Genomic DNA, 16298 nt, shown 5'->3' on the forward strand with positions numbered 1-16298 from the left:
GTCATGCAATAAGGAGTTCTGCAATTGAAAATCCAATGATTTTTGCTACTCCCTGAAATGCTGAGTAAAATAATCCCATTTAGGCAACATTTGTCCTGTTGCTAGAACTGTGAAAGGAATTAAATAACCAGCGTGCAGACCTCCTTCAGTGTTGCCAATCTCATGTACACAGGGGAATACAGAAAAGTATGCTCAGCTTAGCCAGGAGGCACGGGACTATACAGTAAGCTTCCTCCAGACAGCAGAAATACAGAGACATTCAAATGATGGGGAATTTCCACAGGTTCAGAACATAGTTTAGTACTGCATTAGTGGGGTTACTTTGGGCTTGCAGTGGTGTAGCTGGGAGCAGCACTGGTCTCCATGTGTTCAGATCTAACCAGACTCTCTCTCAAGACTTTTAAGTATACATCAGATCTGAACTTCTGCTGCAGGTCAGCTTGAAATAGTGGTGTTAAGAAGTCTCTTCCGGCCCGCTGAGCAGATGGAGGGAAGAGTGCCACCCATGACACTATTCAACTGACAAAACTGAAATGCATTCCTTTTTATAAAAATTAGGGCAGGGACTCAGAGTATTTGCCTGAAACATGCAATGACGTTCAGTGCTATGGCTGCTGGAAGAGGGTTAAGGGGTTCTGTTGAGGCCTTATCTCCACTCTGATATAAAGGAGAGGGGAGTGGTTGGACCACCTCTCTCTTGGACCCTGTCACAGAGTTTGCTGCTGGAGAAAGGGGATTCTTTGTCAAGCCTGGCATTCCTTGAACTCATTTCTCTGTTAGAGGTGACAGCCCCACTGGGTCTGTTGTATTGCAACCCCAACAGGAGTTCTCTCACTCCACAGCAGGCTCGGCTGCCTTCCTGCCTACTCTAGCTCTGGAGGGGACAGTACTGGCCCCAGGGCCCTGACCCCTGTGGAGTCATATACCTCAGTTCACCTTTCCTTCTTTTCTGCTGGCGTCCTTAGTGCCCAGCTTCAGGCTGGGAATACCTACATGCACATCCTGCTGACAATTGGAATGATTCCACCCGCTTCCCTTTTGATCAAGTAAACTGAAGTGTTTAGTTGATGGAAGCCTCTGCACACAAGCTCTCCTGGGTGAGAAGAGTCTCCATCCAGCTGCATTTCTGCCCTGCTAACTCAACCCTTCCACTCCATAACCTTGGCACTATCTACCCTCTTGTTCCCACCCTGGCAGCACTGCCCATGTACACCACAGCCTCATTGGCTCTTGTCCACATTTCATCACCATGGCCTCTACCTTGGCTGTGGCTTAAATCAGGGAGTGGATAATACAGCCAGTCGAGTTTGGAGGAGGGTTAACCTGGGACTAATCTTTGCCACAGTCCTCAGGGACCAGAGAAGCCGAGGCCAGACTGTGCGTTCTTATTCAGTACTTGTGTATTAGTGTAAGATTTGTGCTGTCTCCTCTTCTGGCAATGGGAAGCGATGCTGGGGCCCAGAGTAGCTGCTCTGCTTTGAACAGGAGCAGCATGTTCCAGGCCTGTGAGCTGAGTGCGCAGTGGTGATCCTGCTCCTTTCCCTACTGTCTGCATGTGTCACAAGTACAGAGGGAGAAAGTGAAGAAACTCCTAGACAATGGAGAACTCGTGCTATGGCTCAGAAGAGATCACTGCCCCTAGGATTCCCTTGGGCTATATCACCTGGACTTGCTGCTGGGGTCTGCGGGGCAGGCTGAGGGGCATAGCACACAGCTCACTCCTCCCCACACCTTGGGCACTGGCCCTTACAGGATACGAGGCCACAAGGCCTGTGGGACACTGACACTCCCCCTCGGCCAGGCAAGCATCCACCCATTTTTTGTCCACTCCAAGGCAGTGGAGGAAGTTCAGCCGGCAGTTTTCACGCAGCCCTTCTATTGGCCGACCTTCCACCCTAGGTCATGAGAACTTCCCCTATGGTCTGAGCTGAAGTCAAGCCACACTGAAAAGAGCAGGACTCTTCCCATTGCTTTCAGCAGGACTCATGGGTCACACATTTACACTGCCTGTCGCAGAAGTGGCTGGGGCTCATGGCCTGGCTCACACATTTAGAGTGCCTGTCTCAGCAGCATCATAGTTCCCATGTTCCTCTCAGGAGCAGGCAAAGAAGACAAGCTGCAAATGCAAAGCCCCAACAATAGAGATTTACTTGTTACTATTGACAGCGATCCATTGCATAGTTACGTAGCATTTCAGTTCCCCAGTCCCCGCAGTCATGTGGGTGCCGCGGCTCCCAGTGCTGGGTTCAAGCCTACAGCCAACCTGCCTTTTTTCTGATCACAGGGAGATTAGAAATACAAGCCATAAAGAGCAGAGGTGCCAGCTAGAGACAGACTAACTCCTTCCCCTTGGCAATGGCAAAGGACAGATGGAATTGAAGGTTGAGGAATGAGCTGGAAACCAGAAGCTACAGCATCCTGGCAGCAGGGACAAGTGAGCGGCTGATATCAGAGCCTGGGCTTGTGCTGGTGGGATTTGGATGTGTCGTACAGGCTGAGCAGACGGTCGGCCTCTCGCCAGCCCGACAGAAGAGCCCCATGCGTGGTGGAGTAGAAAGTCCGGTGCGTGGCTTCTCCAGCAAATAGAATCTGCAGCAGCTGCAATGGGAAGGGCAGAAGCAGGAGTGTGCACAGGGCATCACAGTGAGGGTTAAATCACAGTTACTGGACTCGTGCAGAAAGGCAGCTGAGTGCCCCTTTCATGGCTATTCAGTCAGCTTCCCGGAGGAAGTTTCTCACACATGGAACTGGGGTGGAAGGCTGGGGATGGGGTCTATCAGAGCAATCCCCACTGCAGCCACAACTTTGAGCGCACCCAGCACTACATATATCATAGTTACCATGGTACTTTCCACGCTGGGTACAGCAACCCCCCTGTACACTCTAACACCACCCTCGGCGACCTGCTCGGGGCATCTTCTCTAACACTCCATTATGGGTTTTGCTGCAATATACCTATGCCCTGTCGCTGCATTATGGCTAGCGGGGACCGGGATCCCACATCCTTTTCATTTAGCTGTCAATTAATGGGGCTTTGTAAAGCGTTGGATTCCCGGGGTGTTTAAATGCCAAGTAGCCCTCCCCATGTCCCTTGGCTCTGCTCTCCAATGCTGTAGCTGTCATGCCGGGGCTGTGCCACAGCTAGGAGTGGATATTTTCAGCACCTCCACCAGCACAACCAGCTCTGCTCAGAGCTGACAAAGGCCAGCATCTGGTGCATCATCCATCCCCCTCCTCAGCCCCGCTAGGGCTACAGCTGCACTAATGCAAGGAGGGAGATTTCCCCAAGGCTGTCAGTGGAAGCGAAGGCTCTGGCAGCACGCCGTGTTATGTCCGCCAACCGGGGAGAAAGGAGGGCAATGCACCAGCCGGGCCCTGCCTAAGAACAGGGGGTGTGAGATGCCTACCCCCCTGGCCCCTTCAAGAGAGAGCAGCTCGTGCTTGTACTGGAAGGATCATGGGACATGAAGTTCCAGGAGCAGCGGCAGGGGCTGTGTGTGTTCAAAATCACTTGAGCACCTTCTCAGGGACCCTGGCGAGCCTTGGAGACAGCGAGCCCCTGGTTGGAGCTAGTCAGCCACCTGCAGTTGTGGGCAGGGGCTTGTGACCATGCTGAGCCAGCTCCATGCAATGGGAGCTCTGTCCCTCCTCTGCTCTGCCTTCCTGGTGAGGGCAATCTCTTGGGCCTTGTAAGGACCATATGCTCCCTGGCCCGGCCTAGCTCTCTACTTCCCCACCAGCTGATCCTGCTACAGAACACGGCTCCCTCCAGCACTGCTGCCTCCATTCATCCTAACACAGGCAGCAGTGCCAGAGCAGGCCCTACACACACCCCATCAACCAGTCAGAACGGGGAGAGGGGTGGGGAAGACAGATGTCAGAGGGGATCTTCCTCCTCAAGCAAATGCAGTTAATTCCCATCTCCAGCTCCCTCCAGCAAGTGCAGTTATCTACCCCAGAGGCCAGACAGGCAGAACACGGTGCTCCTTTGCTATGGTAAGCAGCTGTAAAATCAAAGCCATTACCCTGGGGTCAGCTGCATCCTCAGGAAGGGGTTGAGCCAGCGCGTCAATGTCGTCTCCTGAGCTGCCAACAGCCACATAACTGTAGGAGCCCCTGGTATAGGGAGCGCTGTGCCACTGAGATCTCAACACCTTCTTCGGTGGGGCGAGGTGGGGGTTCCCTGAACCACAAAGACAGCAGCTGAGCACCAGGCAAGGGGGCACGTATTTCACCTCACAAGCAGCATTTCACAGGTGGGCAGGTGCTAGGACCCTGCATGGACATGCAGAACTGTTCTGTGACTCACCCTGGCACCCAGACCAGGTGAGTCACATTAGCTCCAGCTCAAGATTATATCAGAGCTTGAAAGGCTTTAAGAAAGAAGAAACTAGGAGCAGCCAGCCAGCCAGCACAGGGTGACGCTTTGGCCAAGGTTTATGTTATTACGTGAACAATAAGGGGCCATGCAGGAAGGGTAATTTGGGGTCCTACCCAGAGCAGGGGGGCTACGCTAGCGAATGAGAAGGGACAACGCCAGCTGCTTATGCATCCTTTACAAGCTAGGACATGCTGAAGAGTCCAGCTCACCACTCCATACATTATGGGCGTCTGCCGCTGCAGGCAGCTCTGAGAACCAATGCGGGGCATTGTGCTTCTACCACTGCAGCAAAGCGGAGATCTCAACTGCTGACGCTGCCCCAGGAGAGCTCTCCCACGTGTGGTGGTGGCTCGCTCTCTAAGGTGCTCTGATGGCGTGGAGCCCTTGGCTCCTGGTTCACGGCCTCCATTTTCCAAAGGGGCTCATGCGTTTGGGTGTCTCAGTTGGAGTCACTATGGAAAGGCCTGATTTCCAGAGGGAGGGTGCTCAGCACTTGCTGAAAACCAGGTCCCTTTAAGGCAAGTCAAGTTGGGGCCCCAGACAGCGAGGCCCCAACATCACTAGTCCATTCTGAAAGCTCAAGCCAACGTACTGAATAGTTCATGTGTCTGCCAGTCCCTGCAGAAGAGGGGATACCTGTCAGTCTGCGAATGACATCAGTCAAGGCCGTAAGAACTTCAGCGTCCGTGAGGGTCTCCATGTATTCCGATTCCTTCCCAGCTATGAAGCCGCAGAGGACGTGCCCATACCTAAGAAAAGACTATTCCAGTCCGGTGAACAGCTTCATTCCAGAGAGGGGATCTGCTAAGAGCGGTGGGACCCTGGTTCATCTAGGTAAATAGCTGTGGGCCAGAACTCTGCTGAGAGCAAAGACGGGTGCTAGGAATGGGGAGAGTCTGGCAAAGCTGCACTTCAGACAGCAGGGAAACTGAAGCACAGCTGCATGGTGGTGTGGTGTGGTGACTCCTGGGTGTGGTGAATACCTGGTACAGCTAAGAAATAGCTGTGGGCCAGGACTCTGCCAGGAGCAGGGTAGACTCAGGGTGGCAAGCAATGAGGTTTCACGCCTTAGGGGGTTACAGAATCCTTTACTGGCCTGGGTAACCCAGATGGGTGTGAAGCAACCATTGGGGGAGTGTGGATGTTAAGGAGGGAGACAATCTATGGGGACTTTGAATTGACCCCTGTACAGTAGCCAGTGGCTAATCCTATTGCATCAGTGTCGGGGGGAGATGTAACAGGTCCCATAGTGATTCGCGGCTCTGGACCAGCAGCTCTGGCCAGGCCTGACATGCTCAAAGCACCCCACACACTTCTGTCACGGTACATACTCCAAAGGTGGCACGTACTGTAACACTGGAAACTAACACCACGCTGGCCATTAATATTAGTGTGTGGACGGTCAACAGCTAAAAAGTTATTGCTCTGTGCTGGAAATATGTTCTTAATGTGTACTCGGCAAGCAGTGCCTAACCACGCCTCCCCACAGAAAGGCATGAGGTTACACCTACTTGAAGGTGCCCCTACTGTAAGCTGAGCAAGGGGTGACCAGAGATGATAAAAAAAAGCAGTTTTACATGCACAGTAAATCAAAGCCATGAACGGAGCAAGAGGGTAAAGATGGCTGCTTAGCAATCAACGGGGGCTGGAGACTGCAGTCCCAGGAAGCTTTCCTGCCCCTTGAGGCAGGGTCAATAAACTTTGAGAAGAACACATTGCAAAGGTTTTCTGACTTACACAGACAGGGGGCGCACACCTCTACCTTATCCATGGCTTGATGGACTAAAGGCCCTGGGCTCTTGAAATCGCAGAACAATGGGTCCTTCAATAAGGAGTTTGATTATAGGTGAGCACTGACGCCTCCATTCATACTAACCCAGGCAGCAATGCAAAGGCAAAGATTCTAACTTGCAGAAATTAAGTTTTAGTCTTAGACCTGATCTACACTAGAAAATTAGGTCAGTTTAACTATTTTGCTCAAGGATGTGAAAAATCCACACTTCTGAGTGGCGTAATTAAGTCAACCCAGGTCCCTGTGTAGACAGTGTTAGGTTGATGGAAGAATTCTTCCATTGACCTTGCTACCGCCTCTCAGGGAGGTGGATTACCTATGCCAACAGGTGTAGTGTCTACACAGAAGCACTATAGCAGTGTAGACAAGCCATTAGAAATATTCTTATTTTTGTTGATTTATCAGCCTAACTTTATTCCTTTTACTTGATATCACTTAAACCTGTGACTTATGGTTTAATAAACTTATTTTGCTTTTACTATAAACCAGTCCAGTGCCTTGATTAAAACAGCGTTTATTAACTCTAGTCAAGACATTGAGATGCTGGTGTGCTGTCTCTTTATGGGAACAGCAAGCTTAACTTCTGTGAATGGTCAGTTTGAGGGCTGAACACTAGAGGGAAGATGGTTTGGGGGAAATTCAGGTCTGGGGGGTGTTGGGCTCACCCTGCATAGAGTAACTGGGTGGTGGAAGCCAAGATGTGACCTGCAGACGTGTTTGGCTGGCTGATAGTGTCAGGGCTGTGAGCACCATAGCATAGCACTGAAGGCACCTCAAGTTGCAGGGTAGGCGGGGACACAACCCCTTCCTGGTCTGGATTGAATTCTGCAACGTCACAATGCATCATTCAGAAAAAAAATGGAGTCCTCCTAAGGGAGATGTGTGTGTCCTTACGACAACGTAAGAGACAGAAGGAACTTAGCTTATCCAAGAGAAGCAGAAGAGGAGGTATCTTGATCACAGTCTGTTAATATTTACACAGGGAAAAGATGTGTTACTCGAGGGCTCTTACCTAGCAGACAAAGGCAGCACAAGAGCAAAGAGCTGGAAGGTGACTCTAGATACATTCAAAATGGAAATAAAAAAGCCACCTGCTCAGGTTGGTTCTCTCTAAAAGGCCTGGTCCGGCTCAACCCAGTGCTAGGGCTGGCTGCAGGGCTCACTGGGGGAGGTTCCCTGGCCTGTGTTTCAGGGAGTCAGCCTGGATAATCTTGGTGGGCCCTTCTGGCTTTACCTCCATGGATACTCCCCCCACCCCAACAGCATGTAAAGTGGTTAGAGATGTGCCATTAGCCAGCTCCACCCGTTTGCTGTTCTGTCCAAGGCATGCACACAGCCTCTGCTGGGATCTCCTCATCTCAGACAGAGATAGGGGCAAAACGTGAGGCAGAAGGAAGAAGTCCTCTCTATGGCAACGTGCTCTGGAAATGGAAGAATCCCCCTCTTATGTTCTAGGCCACACAGGAGGCTGACAGGATTCTGGACAGCAGCACTGCTCTTTGCTGTGACGTTTTGGGGTCCAACCCAGACCAGTGAGAGGTGGTGTCACCATCTGCCCTGTAACCCTGGATGCCTGAACTGCGCTGCTGCTGTGGTTCGCAGCTCGGACACCGACAGCTAGCAGACAAGCATGCAGGCCTAGTTCAGTGCTCCAACCCCAGCAGCCTCTCTACAACACAATAGCCCTACCCTATTCTCCATCAGTCTTGGTTACGACTTGCTGGGGGACCCCAACTTGACCCCACCAGCCCAAATTTCCCCCAAACAGTCTGTCCTGCAGCATCCAGCCCTCTAACTGAATTCTCACAGAAATCAATAAGCTCGCTGTTCCCTTTAAAGAAACAGTCCAGCAGCAGCTTATTGCCTTCACGGGATTAACAAACACTCCGTCTCAATCAAAGCACTGGATTAGTTTATCGTAAAAGCACAACAAGTTGGTTAAAGAAAAAGTCCGAGGTTGAAGTGATACCAAGTATCAGGAATAAAGTCAGAAAAAGGTTACAAAATCCACCAAATCCGCTTTCTAATGGCTGAGACCTAACTTGGCCAGCGAGAGGCATTGTTCAAGGTAGTTTTCTCACCAATCATTCATTGTCCAGCATGGCTGACCAGCCCCTCTGGCCTGGATCCAACACATGGAGCTCAAAGTGTTTGGCTCCTTTGTCTCCTCAGGTGAAGGAGAGAGCTGGAGTTTCTCTGTTCCTTATCCCCAAAGAGACTGTCTTTGTCTTACAAGTCAAAAAAGCCCCCCGGGATCCCTCCAGGCTCTCTCGGGGGTGCAGGAGCCATGTTCATTCTCTCGCAAGTTCAGGGTCAGGATAATGCTGCTGTTTTAGCTCAATGGCTTCATTTACTGCTAATAAGTAAACTGAGGTGAACCAACATTGCTTTGTCTGGCACAGACGGGTTTGTCACCTTTACCTAGACTAGGCTGCCTGGTCTTAAACAAGTTCTACTAATATCATACAGAGGGAATTCATAACTTCACATGTAATGAATGGCAATGGACCTGCATTTCACAATGGTATTAATGACCAGTGTGTTATCAGCTTTCATATGTTAACCTAAACACCACCTTTGGATAAATCCCTTGGCAGCAGAGTATTGGATGTAGTGAGTTGGAAGGTCTGATGGGAGACAGTGTATCCTATGCCAGTGGGCTTTAGGGGCTCTTAGGGTCACAACTGCATGCTGTGGCTGCTTGGCAAAGCCCTGAGCAGCCAGAGCGGCACTGGGGCTGCCTGTCAGCAGGCTCAGGAGGGCGACTCTGCACCAGTTACACTTGGGCCACAGTCAGAAAATTCTCTGTGCTGCTACAAGGGCTAGAAACAAGGGTTTGTAATAAACTGGAGTGGACCAGTCAATTCTGCAAGCTCTGGTCAGTAACATGCATGGTCCCCTGGCAACCTGTCCACATATCTAGGAGTGACAGTTCTCAAGCGGCTGAGCCGGTGGAGTCTGCTGGATGGCTCCCGTAAGAAAAGGCCAGAGCACTGCCGTGAACCAGTTGCCTGAACTATGGGGAAGTCTGGGACTGGTGGGAGGAGGAAGTCTGGGACTGGTGGGAGCTGGAAGTTTGGGCATGGCCCTCCCATGGGCTGAAATGTACCGTGTGTACCAACACCAGAGCACTCCCAGAAGCCAGTTACCGAGCCCCAGCCCAGGCCCCCACATACCGTTCTGGCGGCTGGAGGACTATGAAGACTGTAAGTTTTCTGAACCACTTGGCCTGCAGGTCGGTCCCAGCCTTGACCAGAGGAGACTCGTCCTCCCAGACGGCCTCAATCAGCTGGCAGCCTGGTGGCCAGAATGGCTGCTCAAACTCCAGGAAGATCTTGTTGTTCGTCCCGAAGCCCAGCTGTCTAATGGCTTCTGCTTTCCGGGGAGGCAGTGGTGGGTCGATAAAGGTCTTGTGATGCTCTTTAAGGAAGCCTATGAAGGGAAAATAGCTCATCTGTATTTCCATTGCAGCCACCTCCCCAGCCAGACTGTGATCCTCCCAGACGATGGCATGCAGTTAACAGGGCTTCCAGCCCCACACAGCAGCTGCCCAGGTGGGGGAGGACAGAGTCAGCAGGCCAAGGAAATATTGGCAGGGCCTTTTACCCCGCTGACAAAGATCCCTTTATGCCTCCTAGCAGCTGAGTGCAGAAGCCCATGGTGGCATTTAACCTACAGAGACTCCCTTGCTGGAGAAGTGATCTGACCCAAGGGAGGGAACAGGGCCCCGCTGGACTGTCTAGATTTAATCCCCAGACTGACGGCAGGAAGCCGTCTATCCAAGGCCCTGCCAAGGGGGACACAATGGGCTCGGGCCATGTTTTGCTCCTGTAGGATGTGTAGAGGCTTTAAAGCTGCTGAGACAGCAGGGGTGTCACATTTGACCTTCCCGCTGGGGGAGCACTTCTTGGGTGGCTGAGATGTGAATGGGGCCCAGCTCTTCACACACACACAGCTGGGTGCTGAAAGCTTCCCTCTCCTGTGCTGGACTGAAACAGGAGATAAATGCCATTTTTGAACAGCCCAAGTGCCAATGCCTTCCCCTTCACCAGCCAGGAGTCTAGCTCTGCAGGCAGACCCTGCCAGGGGGGCAGGACCTGACTGTCCTGTTCTCCGGCACACCTCCCAGAGCAGCAAACAGCCATGGCCCTTGCCTCTTCCTTGGCAGGACCCCTCGGCTCTCACACCCACGCCAAGGGCCGTTCAGCACGGCTGGCAGCTCATTGCATCTTTCCCCGCTGCTGCACGTGCTCCGCCCTGCTCCGTGACCTTCCCGTTCCCTTTATTTGGCGAGCGGACATGTCCTGGCTGACAGGAATCGGTCCCTGCTGAGATCACACACAGCTTGGCAGCGGAGCACCGTGGGTTCAATTTCTGCCAGCTCTCCTGCACTGGGGGCTCAGTCAGAGAAAGCTAACATGCTGCTGTCCTTTGCCCGGCTGCAGCAGCCACAGCCAGCAATCCTGCCCGTCCTGGTGCGTGTGCAGAGCTGCCTCCCAGCCCCTTGTTGGACGGGCTCCACACTGAGATCAGCTACGAAAAGGGAGATGTCCCCTCTCCGGAGGGCTTTTTCTTGGTCTCTGTTACAGAGAGCAGATGGAACAATACAACATTGGTCTCTGCTACAAGACCAGACTGAATCATACCCTCCCGGCAGCCTTTCCAGCCATCCCAGAAGCCTCTGTGTTACAGCGGGATGAAGGAGCCAGCACATTTCTCTGCTCTGGATGTGTAGCTGCAACACTGTGTGATGCTTCATAATGAATTACCCAGGCCTCCGTATAACAGAGCACATCACGAACGCCACCCGCTGCCAAGGTCTCAGTCTTGTCCCCGCCAGAGCGTGTGGCTGCTGCAGGGAGGCCGGGTCAGGGTAGAGGGATCTGCATCTCCTTCTGCAGGCACTGGCCAAGCTTCACGCCCACCCAATTGCTCCTGGGAGCCAGTTCCGGTCGTGGGCCATTTGCTGGGAGAACTCCATCCCTGCACTCCCCAGCTGCTCCTTCAGGGTTGGCAGCACCCCTGTGGCAGCAGGGCAGAGCTGGCGAGGGTGGGCGTGGCAGTCACAGCCCCAAGTCACACAGTTGGTGGGTGCTGATGCAGCAGGCACATGTGCCCAGGCGCTGGGTCCCCAGGTGGCTCAGTTCTGTAGGGCATGGGCTCTTGCAGTGGTCACTCTGATCACCCTTCAGGGGTCGGGCCTGGATGGCAGGATGGACAATCCATCAAGGGGCCAACATGCAGCAGCCCTCCAAAAACAAGGCCATCTCCAGGGCCGCTCCTGGCTCTTGGTGAGATGGGCAGCCGTGTCCCTGCCCTCCTGGGCCCTGACACTGGGTCTCTGGGCTGGAGGATGCTGGACTATTCAGCAGAGGTCCCCCGTCCCCTCCCTGTGGGAACCAGCTGGGAGTTTACTGATCAGAGGAAGAGAGGGGGCAGGGAGCTGGGTGCCCTTTCCAGCCAACCCTTCCTATGGGAGGCCTCACAAGTCAGATGGGCTGCAAGGCCTTTGCACAGCGTGCATGAGGGCTGCCCCCATTTATCCTGCCACCCCCCCCGGGCTTGGGGGCTGGAATGCCCTCTGGCACTGCCCAGCCTGTGCTCTCTGCTCGGCTGAAAGGGGTCCTCTGGATGTACAAAGAGGCCACTCAAGAGGCTTTCACCTACTGGGGCTTTTGGACATTGGAAGTTTGGGTCTTGTCTGCCCTGACGACTCTCTGGGGACAGGAGATCTAGCAAAACGCATCGGGGGGGCCAGGTCGCCGGAAGCTGAGGGAGGGGACGGGGGGCTATCGGACTGTTTAAAGCTGGCTCTCTGTTATGGCAGTTTTTGGTTTCTCTTGCACAGAGCCCCTTGGTAGGGGAGGGGAGGCTGGGTTGTTACTAGGGTTCCTCCCCCCTGGTCATAACGCCACGCGATGGGTCTCACCTGGGCTGAGTTTGGTAGGAGGGACAATGTGGCACCTAAGGGGTCAGGGCAGAGCTGCCCTTCCCGGGGGCAGCAGACAGGCTCACAAGCCCAGGGCCTGGCCAAGCCAGGGCGGCAGTGGGCTCATCTGCCTGTAAGAGAGGGTCAGTAGCTGCAGCGGGCATGAGAACAGACAGGGTGTGAGGCGTTTCACCTAGAGGCACCGTGATGATGACGTGATCGGCCAGGAACCTCTCTCCATCCTCGCACTCCACCTGGACTGGGAATGTCCGCCCCTCGTGGCTCTCCTCCCGGTAGGAGCCAGCCCAGCAAATGGTTTTCACCGGCTTGTGGAAGATGACGCTCTCCTCGGGCAGGGAGGACAGTATGCAATCTGGGAGGCCCCCGTAGCCGCTGCGGGAGAGGAAGTGCCCGGCATCAGCACGCGGCTCGCTGGTGCCACCGGCCTCCTCCCCAAGCTCACACAGACCCTCAGGCAAGTTCAGCTGCCTCCCAATGGGGAAATGCCCCCAGCACGCCCCTGGCACCCCCTCTCTTCCACGGGACTGTCTCCTGAGGAGGCTGGCTCCAGCCTGGCTCTGCTGGGGGAGCCTAACACCCCCTCACTGCTGGTCTTGCTGCCTCAGCTGGCCAGGATCACTGGGATGCCCCAGCATGTGGGTGACTGTACGGCTGCTGGGCTCCCTCTGCATGGGGCAGCTCTGCTGGCAGAGCAGCCACGTGGGCAGATGGATGAGAAACCAAGGAAAGGAGAGACCAGAGAAATACCCAGAGGAGTGGGGGAGATGGACACACGACTGGCACACACATGCCTGTGGAAGACACAACGCATGGGCATGTCCACAACTTCCTGGGAAGTAGCGGGGGCATGAGGAGAGATCGGCCTCACTCACGCTCCCGTAGCCCTGGCCAGGACGCTGGGTCACTGGCTACATCAGGCACTCGATTGCCATGCGGCGCAGACAGCCGGACCTCTCCTTGTACAGCAGCTTGCCCCAAAACAGCAGCACCACAATGGCCCCTGCCCCTGAGGCTGGAAGCCTGGGCTCCGTGCCCTGCAGCCCAGTGAGCCGTTAGCGCTATTATCACTTTGCACAGACACAAGCTGGACACATACAGGACAAGCCAAGCACCTGGCAGCTCAGGGGAACCCCAGCTCTCCCTGGGCAAGAGAGAGGCCAACCCTGCCTGCCCGTCAGCCAAGCGGTACTGAGCCCCAGGGGAGGCTGAATCTGAAGCCTGGCCTCCCACCTCACTTCCCCTTTAACTCTACTGCATGGTGCTGCCTGCCTTGGCTCGGCCAGCTGCACCCCATGCTGCCCTCTGGGAAGAGGACACAAATGACACGGGGACAAGGTCACTGCTTCTTGAGCAGCCAGGTCCGTGATCCCAGCTGTCTGCAGATGCAGCACTGTGGAAACACTTCCCTGCCTGCATTCCCTGTTTTAAGCCACCCTCATGCTCTTAGCTCCTCCTAGGCAAGGGATGCAGCTATGACAAGAACCAGGCCCAATGCAACGCCTGCAGAAGCCAACGGGAGCCTTTCCCACCACCTTCAATGGGAGAAAGCCCAGCTCACCTTCACCTTGCCAGCTCCACTCTCAGGCAGGGCTGCAGGTTCCCTGCGCTGTGGACGGAGGGCTGGGAGTCAGTCACTGCTGCATCCTTTGCTCTGAAGGGCCATTTTTAAAAGCAGAGGCTGTGCTGGTTGCAGAGCCTAAAAGGTGGAGCTGGGCTCTCCTATCCTGTGGGACTCTGCGTAGGATGGGCAGATGCTGCATCAGGTCGTTCTCACAGCCTGCAAGCACAAAGAAAGCGCAGCCATCCCCAGCTTGCACCACTCACCTAGGGAAGGTGCAGTCCAGGCCAGGGAGCATGGTGTACTCCCCAAAGGGCCCCAGTGCCACGAGGTCCATGCTGTGGGTCCCACTCACGCAGCACTCCAGCTTGAAGTATGTGTTCAGAATGGCCAACTTCACCCTCTTGGTTTCGTCATCATCGGTCCACTCCTTCACCTGCTGTGTGATCTCCTTGCACAGATACTCGCCCACGCTGGGCACGGGGACCTGCATCACATGCAGGAACTCACGCGTCTGGTCCAACAGGATGGAGAACAGGTTCCTCGCCCACTCCACCAGCTCTGGGCTCAGGACCTTCCCCGTGCTGGAGTAAGACACTGAGGGCAGGAGGGGGTGACCCCCCACCTCGATCTGCTGGTTCTCCTGGGACATGGCTTTCTCCTCCAGCAGACCATACTCAGCCGCCAGCTGGAAGATGGGGTTTTCTTTGGAGGGCCCGTGGATCCAGTGTGCTCCCATCTCGACCACTTCGCCCCCTAGGAGGAAGGGGAAACATCACACATCACAACTCTGATTGGCACTGCGGGCAGGCTCTGAGCTGAGCCCCGCTAGCCCATCTCTGAGACGGGAGAGCAGCGGCTGCTTCAGAGAGAGGTTTAAAGAGCCCCGCAGGGGCAGGTGTGGGATAATCTGCCCCGCAGGAAGGCTCGTGCTCGAGGGGCTGGCTTGGGCCCTGGCGCGCGGCTGGAGAGCATCCGGAGGAAGGGAGCAGCTGCGGGGTCCTGCCCTGCTCCCGGGGCGGCACCTTTCACCCGCGGTGCCGCCTTTCCGCCAGCCGGGGCCCGGCCAGGAGCAGCCCCTGCTCCAGCCCATGGCAGACGCGGGGTCGCAGGGACTCTGCCCCCAGCCCGGCGCTGTCCCCCCAGCCCCTGCCCCCGGCCCGGCCGCTCGGGGCCCGGCTCCCCGCGGTACCGAGGCGCTGGGAGCAGACGCGGCCCCCGGCCCGGCCCGTGGCCTCCAGCAGGCGCAGGTGGGGGAAGGCCCGGGAGCTGTGGAGCCGCTGGGCCGCGCCCAGCCCGGCCAGCCCGGCGCCCAGCACCAGCACCCGGGGCCGGGCCTCGCCGTCCGCCTCCATCCCGGCTCGGCTCCGCTCCGCTCGGCTCACTCAGGGCAGCGGGCGGCGTCCAAGCCAAGATCCGCCCCGCCGCTTTCCGCCTCCCCCTTCTCCTCCCCCGGGCCCCGATCCGGGCCCCGCCTCCCCCCCCCCCAGACCTGACCGTACAGAGTCAGATACACTGTGCGCGCCCACCCTGACACCGTGCAGCACCCCCGACACACACACCCCGTACACTCCCCCTGCACACCCCGTACACACACACACACCGGACACCTCTATGCACACTCACCCACCACCCACCCCATACAACCGCTCCCCCGACACCCTCCCACACACCGTACACTCCCCCTGCACACTACACACACACACACACACCCCATACACTCCCCTTGCACACCCCGTACACTCCCCCTGCACACCCCGTACACACACACTGTACACCTCCATGCACACTCACTCACCTACCCACACCATACAACCCTCCCCAGACACTCCCCCACAGACCGTACACTCCCCCTGTATACCCCGTACACACACATCCTACAGACACACTGTACACACCACCCACACTGTACAACCCTCCTTGGACACCCCCTCACCATACACTCCCGCTGCACACCCTGTACACACACCCACCCACACCATACACACCCAAGCAGACCCACATCCATACAGACCCGAATGTGTACACACCCACATCCACCGTACACATTGTACAACCCCGCCGGAAACTCCACTATCGTACACTCCCCCTTCACTCCCCATACACACACTATACACCCCTATACACACACACTGTACACCCTCATGTACACACACTATACACACCCACCCACAGCATATGCACCCACACTATCACAGACACTGTATACATTCACTCACACTGCACAAACCCACTGTACAACTCCCTTGTACACTCCCTCTCTGCAGTCCCCCATACGTACACACTGCACATCCCCATACCCACTTGTACAGCGTCTCTGCCCAGCGCGCACTGTCATGCCCACCCAAAGGCCATTTCTGGAGCTGACCAGAAGGCAGCGCTGTTCAGTGGCCTGTGGCACCAGTCCCTCCTTCCCAACCCTTGGGCATTCCTGAGGGCCCAAGAGGTGTCAGGCCTCTCCACTGAGATATTAACTTTTCCTGCCCCACAGGCTCATTTGCCCTGTCGTTCCCACAGTGCAGTTAGCTTCAGCGCCTGGCTGAGGCCTGGTTTTAGGACAGTCTCCCCCAGACCCTGCGAACATGGTGAGGGCGGCACAGTAATGGGCATGGAGTGG

The 16298-nt window shown here is 55.5% G+C and overlaps 1 protein-coding gene across 1 annotated transcript; it reads right to left on the reverse strand.

Annotated features, from left to right (window-relative positions):
• Positions 1 to 1606: 1606 nt before the first annotated feature.
• PAOX (polyamine oxidase) lies at positions 1607 to 15097 on the reverse strand. Its single transcript, XM_067538791.1, has 7 exons — positions 14874 to 15097; positions 13948 to 14437; positions 12296 to 12495; positions 9350 to 9605; positions 5018 to 5130; positions 4026 to 4183; positions 1607 to 2598 (listed from the first exon to the last, which is right to left on the reverse strand). Exons 1-7 carry the CDS (start codon positions 15034 to 15036, stop codon positions 2449 to 2451), a joined length of 1530 nt encoding a protein of 509 aa, XP_067394892.1. The 5' UTR covers positions 15037 to 15097; the 3' UTR covers positions 1607 to 2448.
• Positions 15098 to 16298: the final 1201 nt, after the last annotated feature.

The sequence above is a fragment of the Emydura macquarii genome, unplaced genomic scaffold, assembly GCF_026122565.2.
Source record: "Emydura macquarii macquarii isolate MOO-44397 ecotype Brisbane River unplaced genomic scaffold, CSIRO-AGI_Emac_v2 contig_67, whole genome shotgun sequence".
Classification (NCBI taxonomy): Eukaryota; Metazoa; Chordata; order Testudines; family Chelidae; genus Emydura; species Emydura macquarii.

Coding starts and splice junctions, on each gene's coding strand:
- PAOX (XM_067538791.1), bottom strand. CDS start 15,036: ATGGAGGCGGACGGCGAGGCCCGGCCCCGGGTGCTGGTGCTGGGCGCC. Junction 9,606..12,295: donor CATCATCACGGTGCCTCTAG/GTGAAACGCCTC, acceptor TTCCCTTCATAG/GCTTCCTTAAAGAGCATCAC. Junction 5,131..9,349: donor GTCCTCCAGCCGCCAGAACG/GTATGTGGGGGC, acceptor GTCTTTTCTTAG/GTATGGGCACGTCCTCTGCG.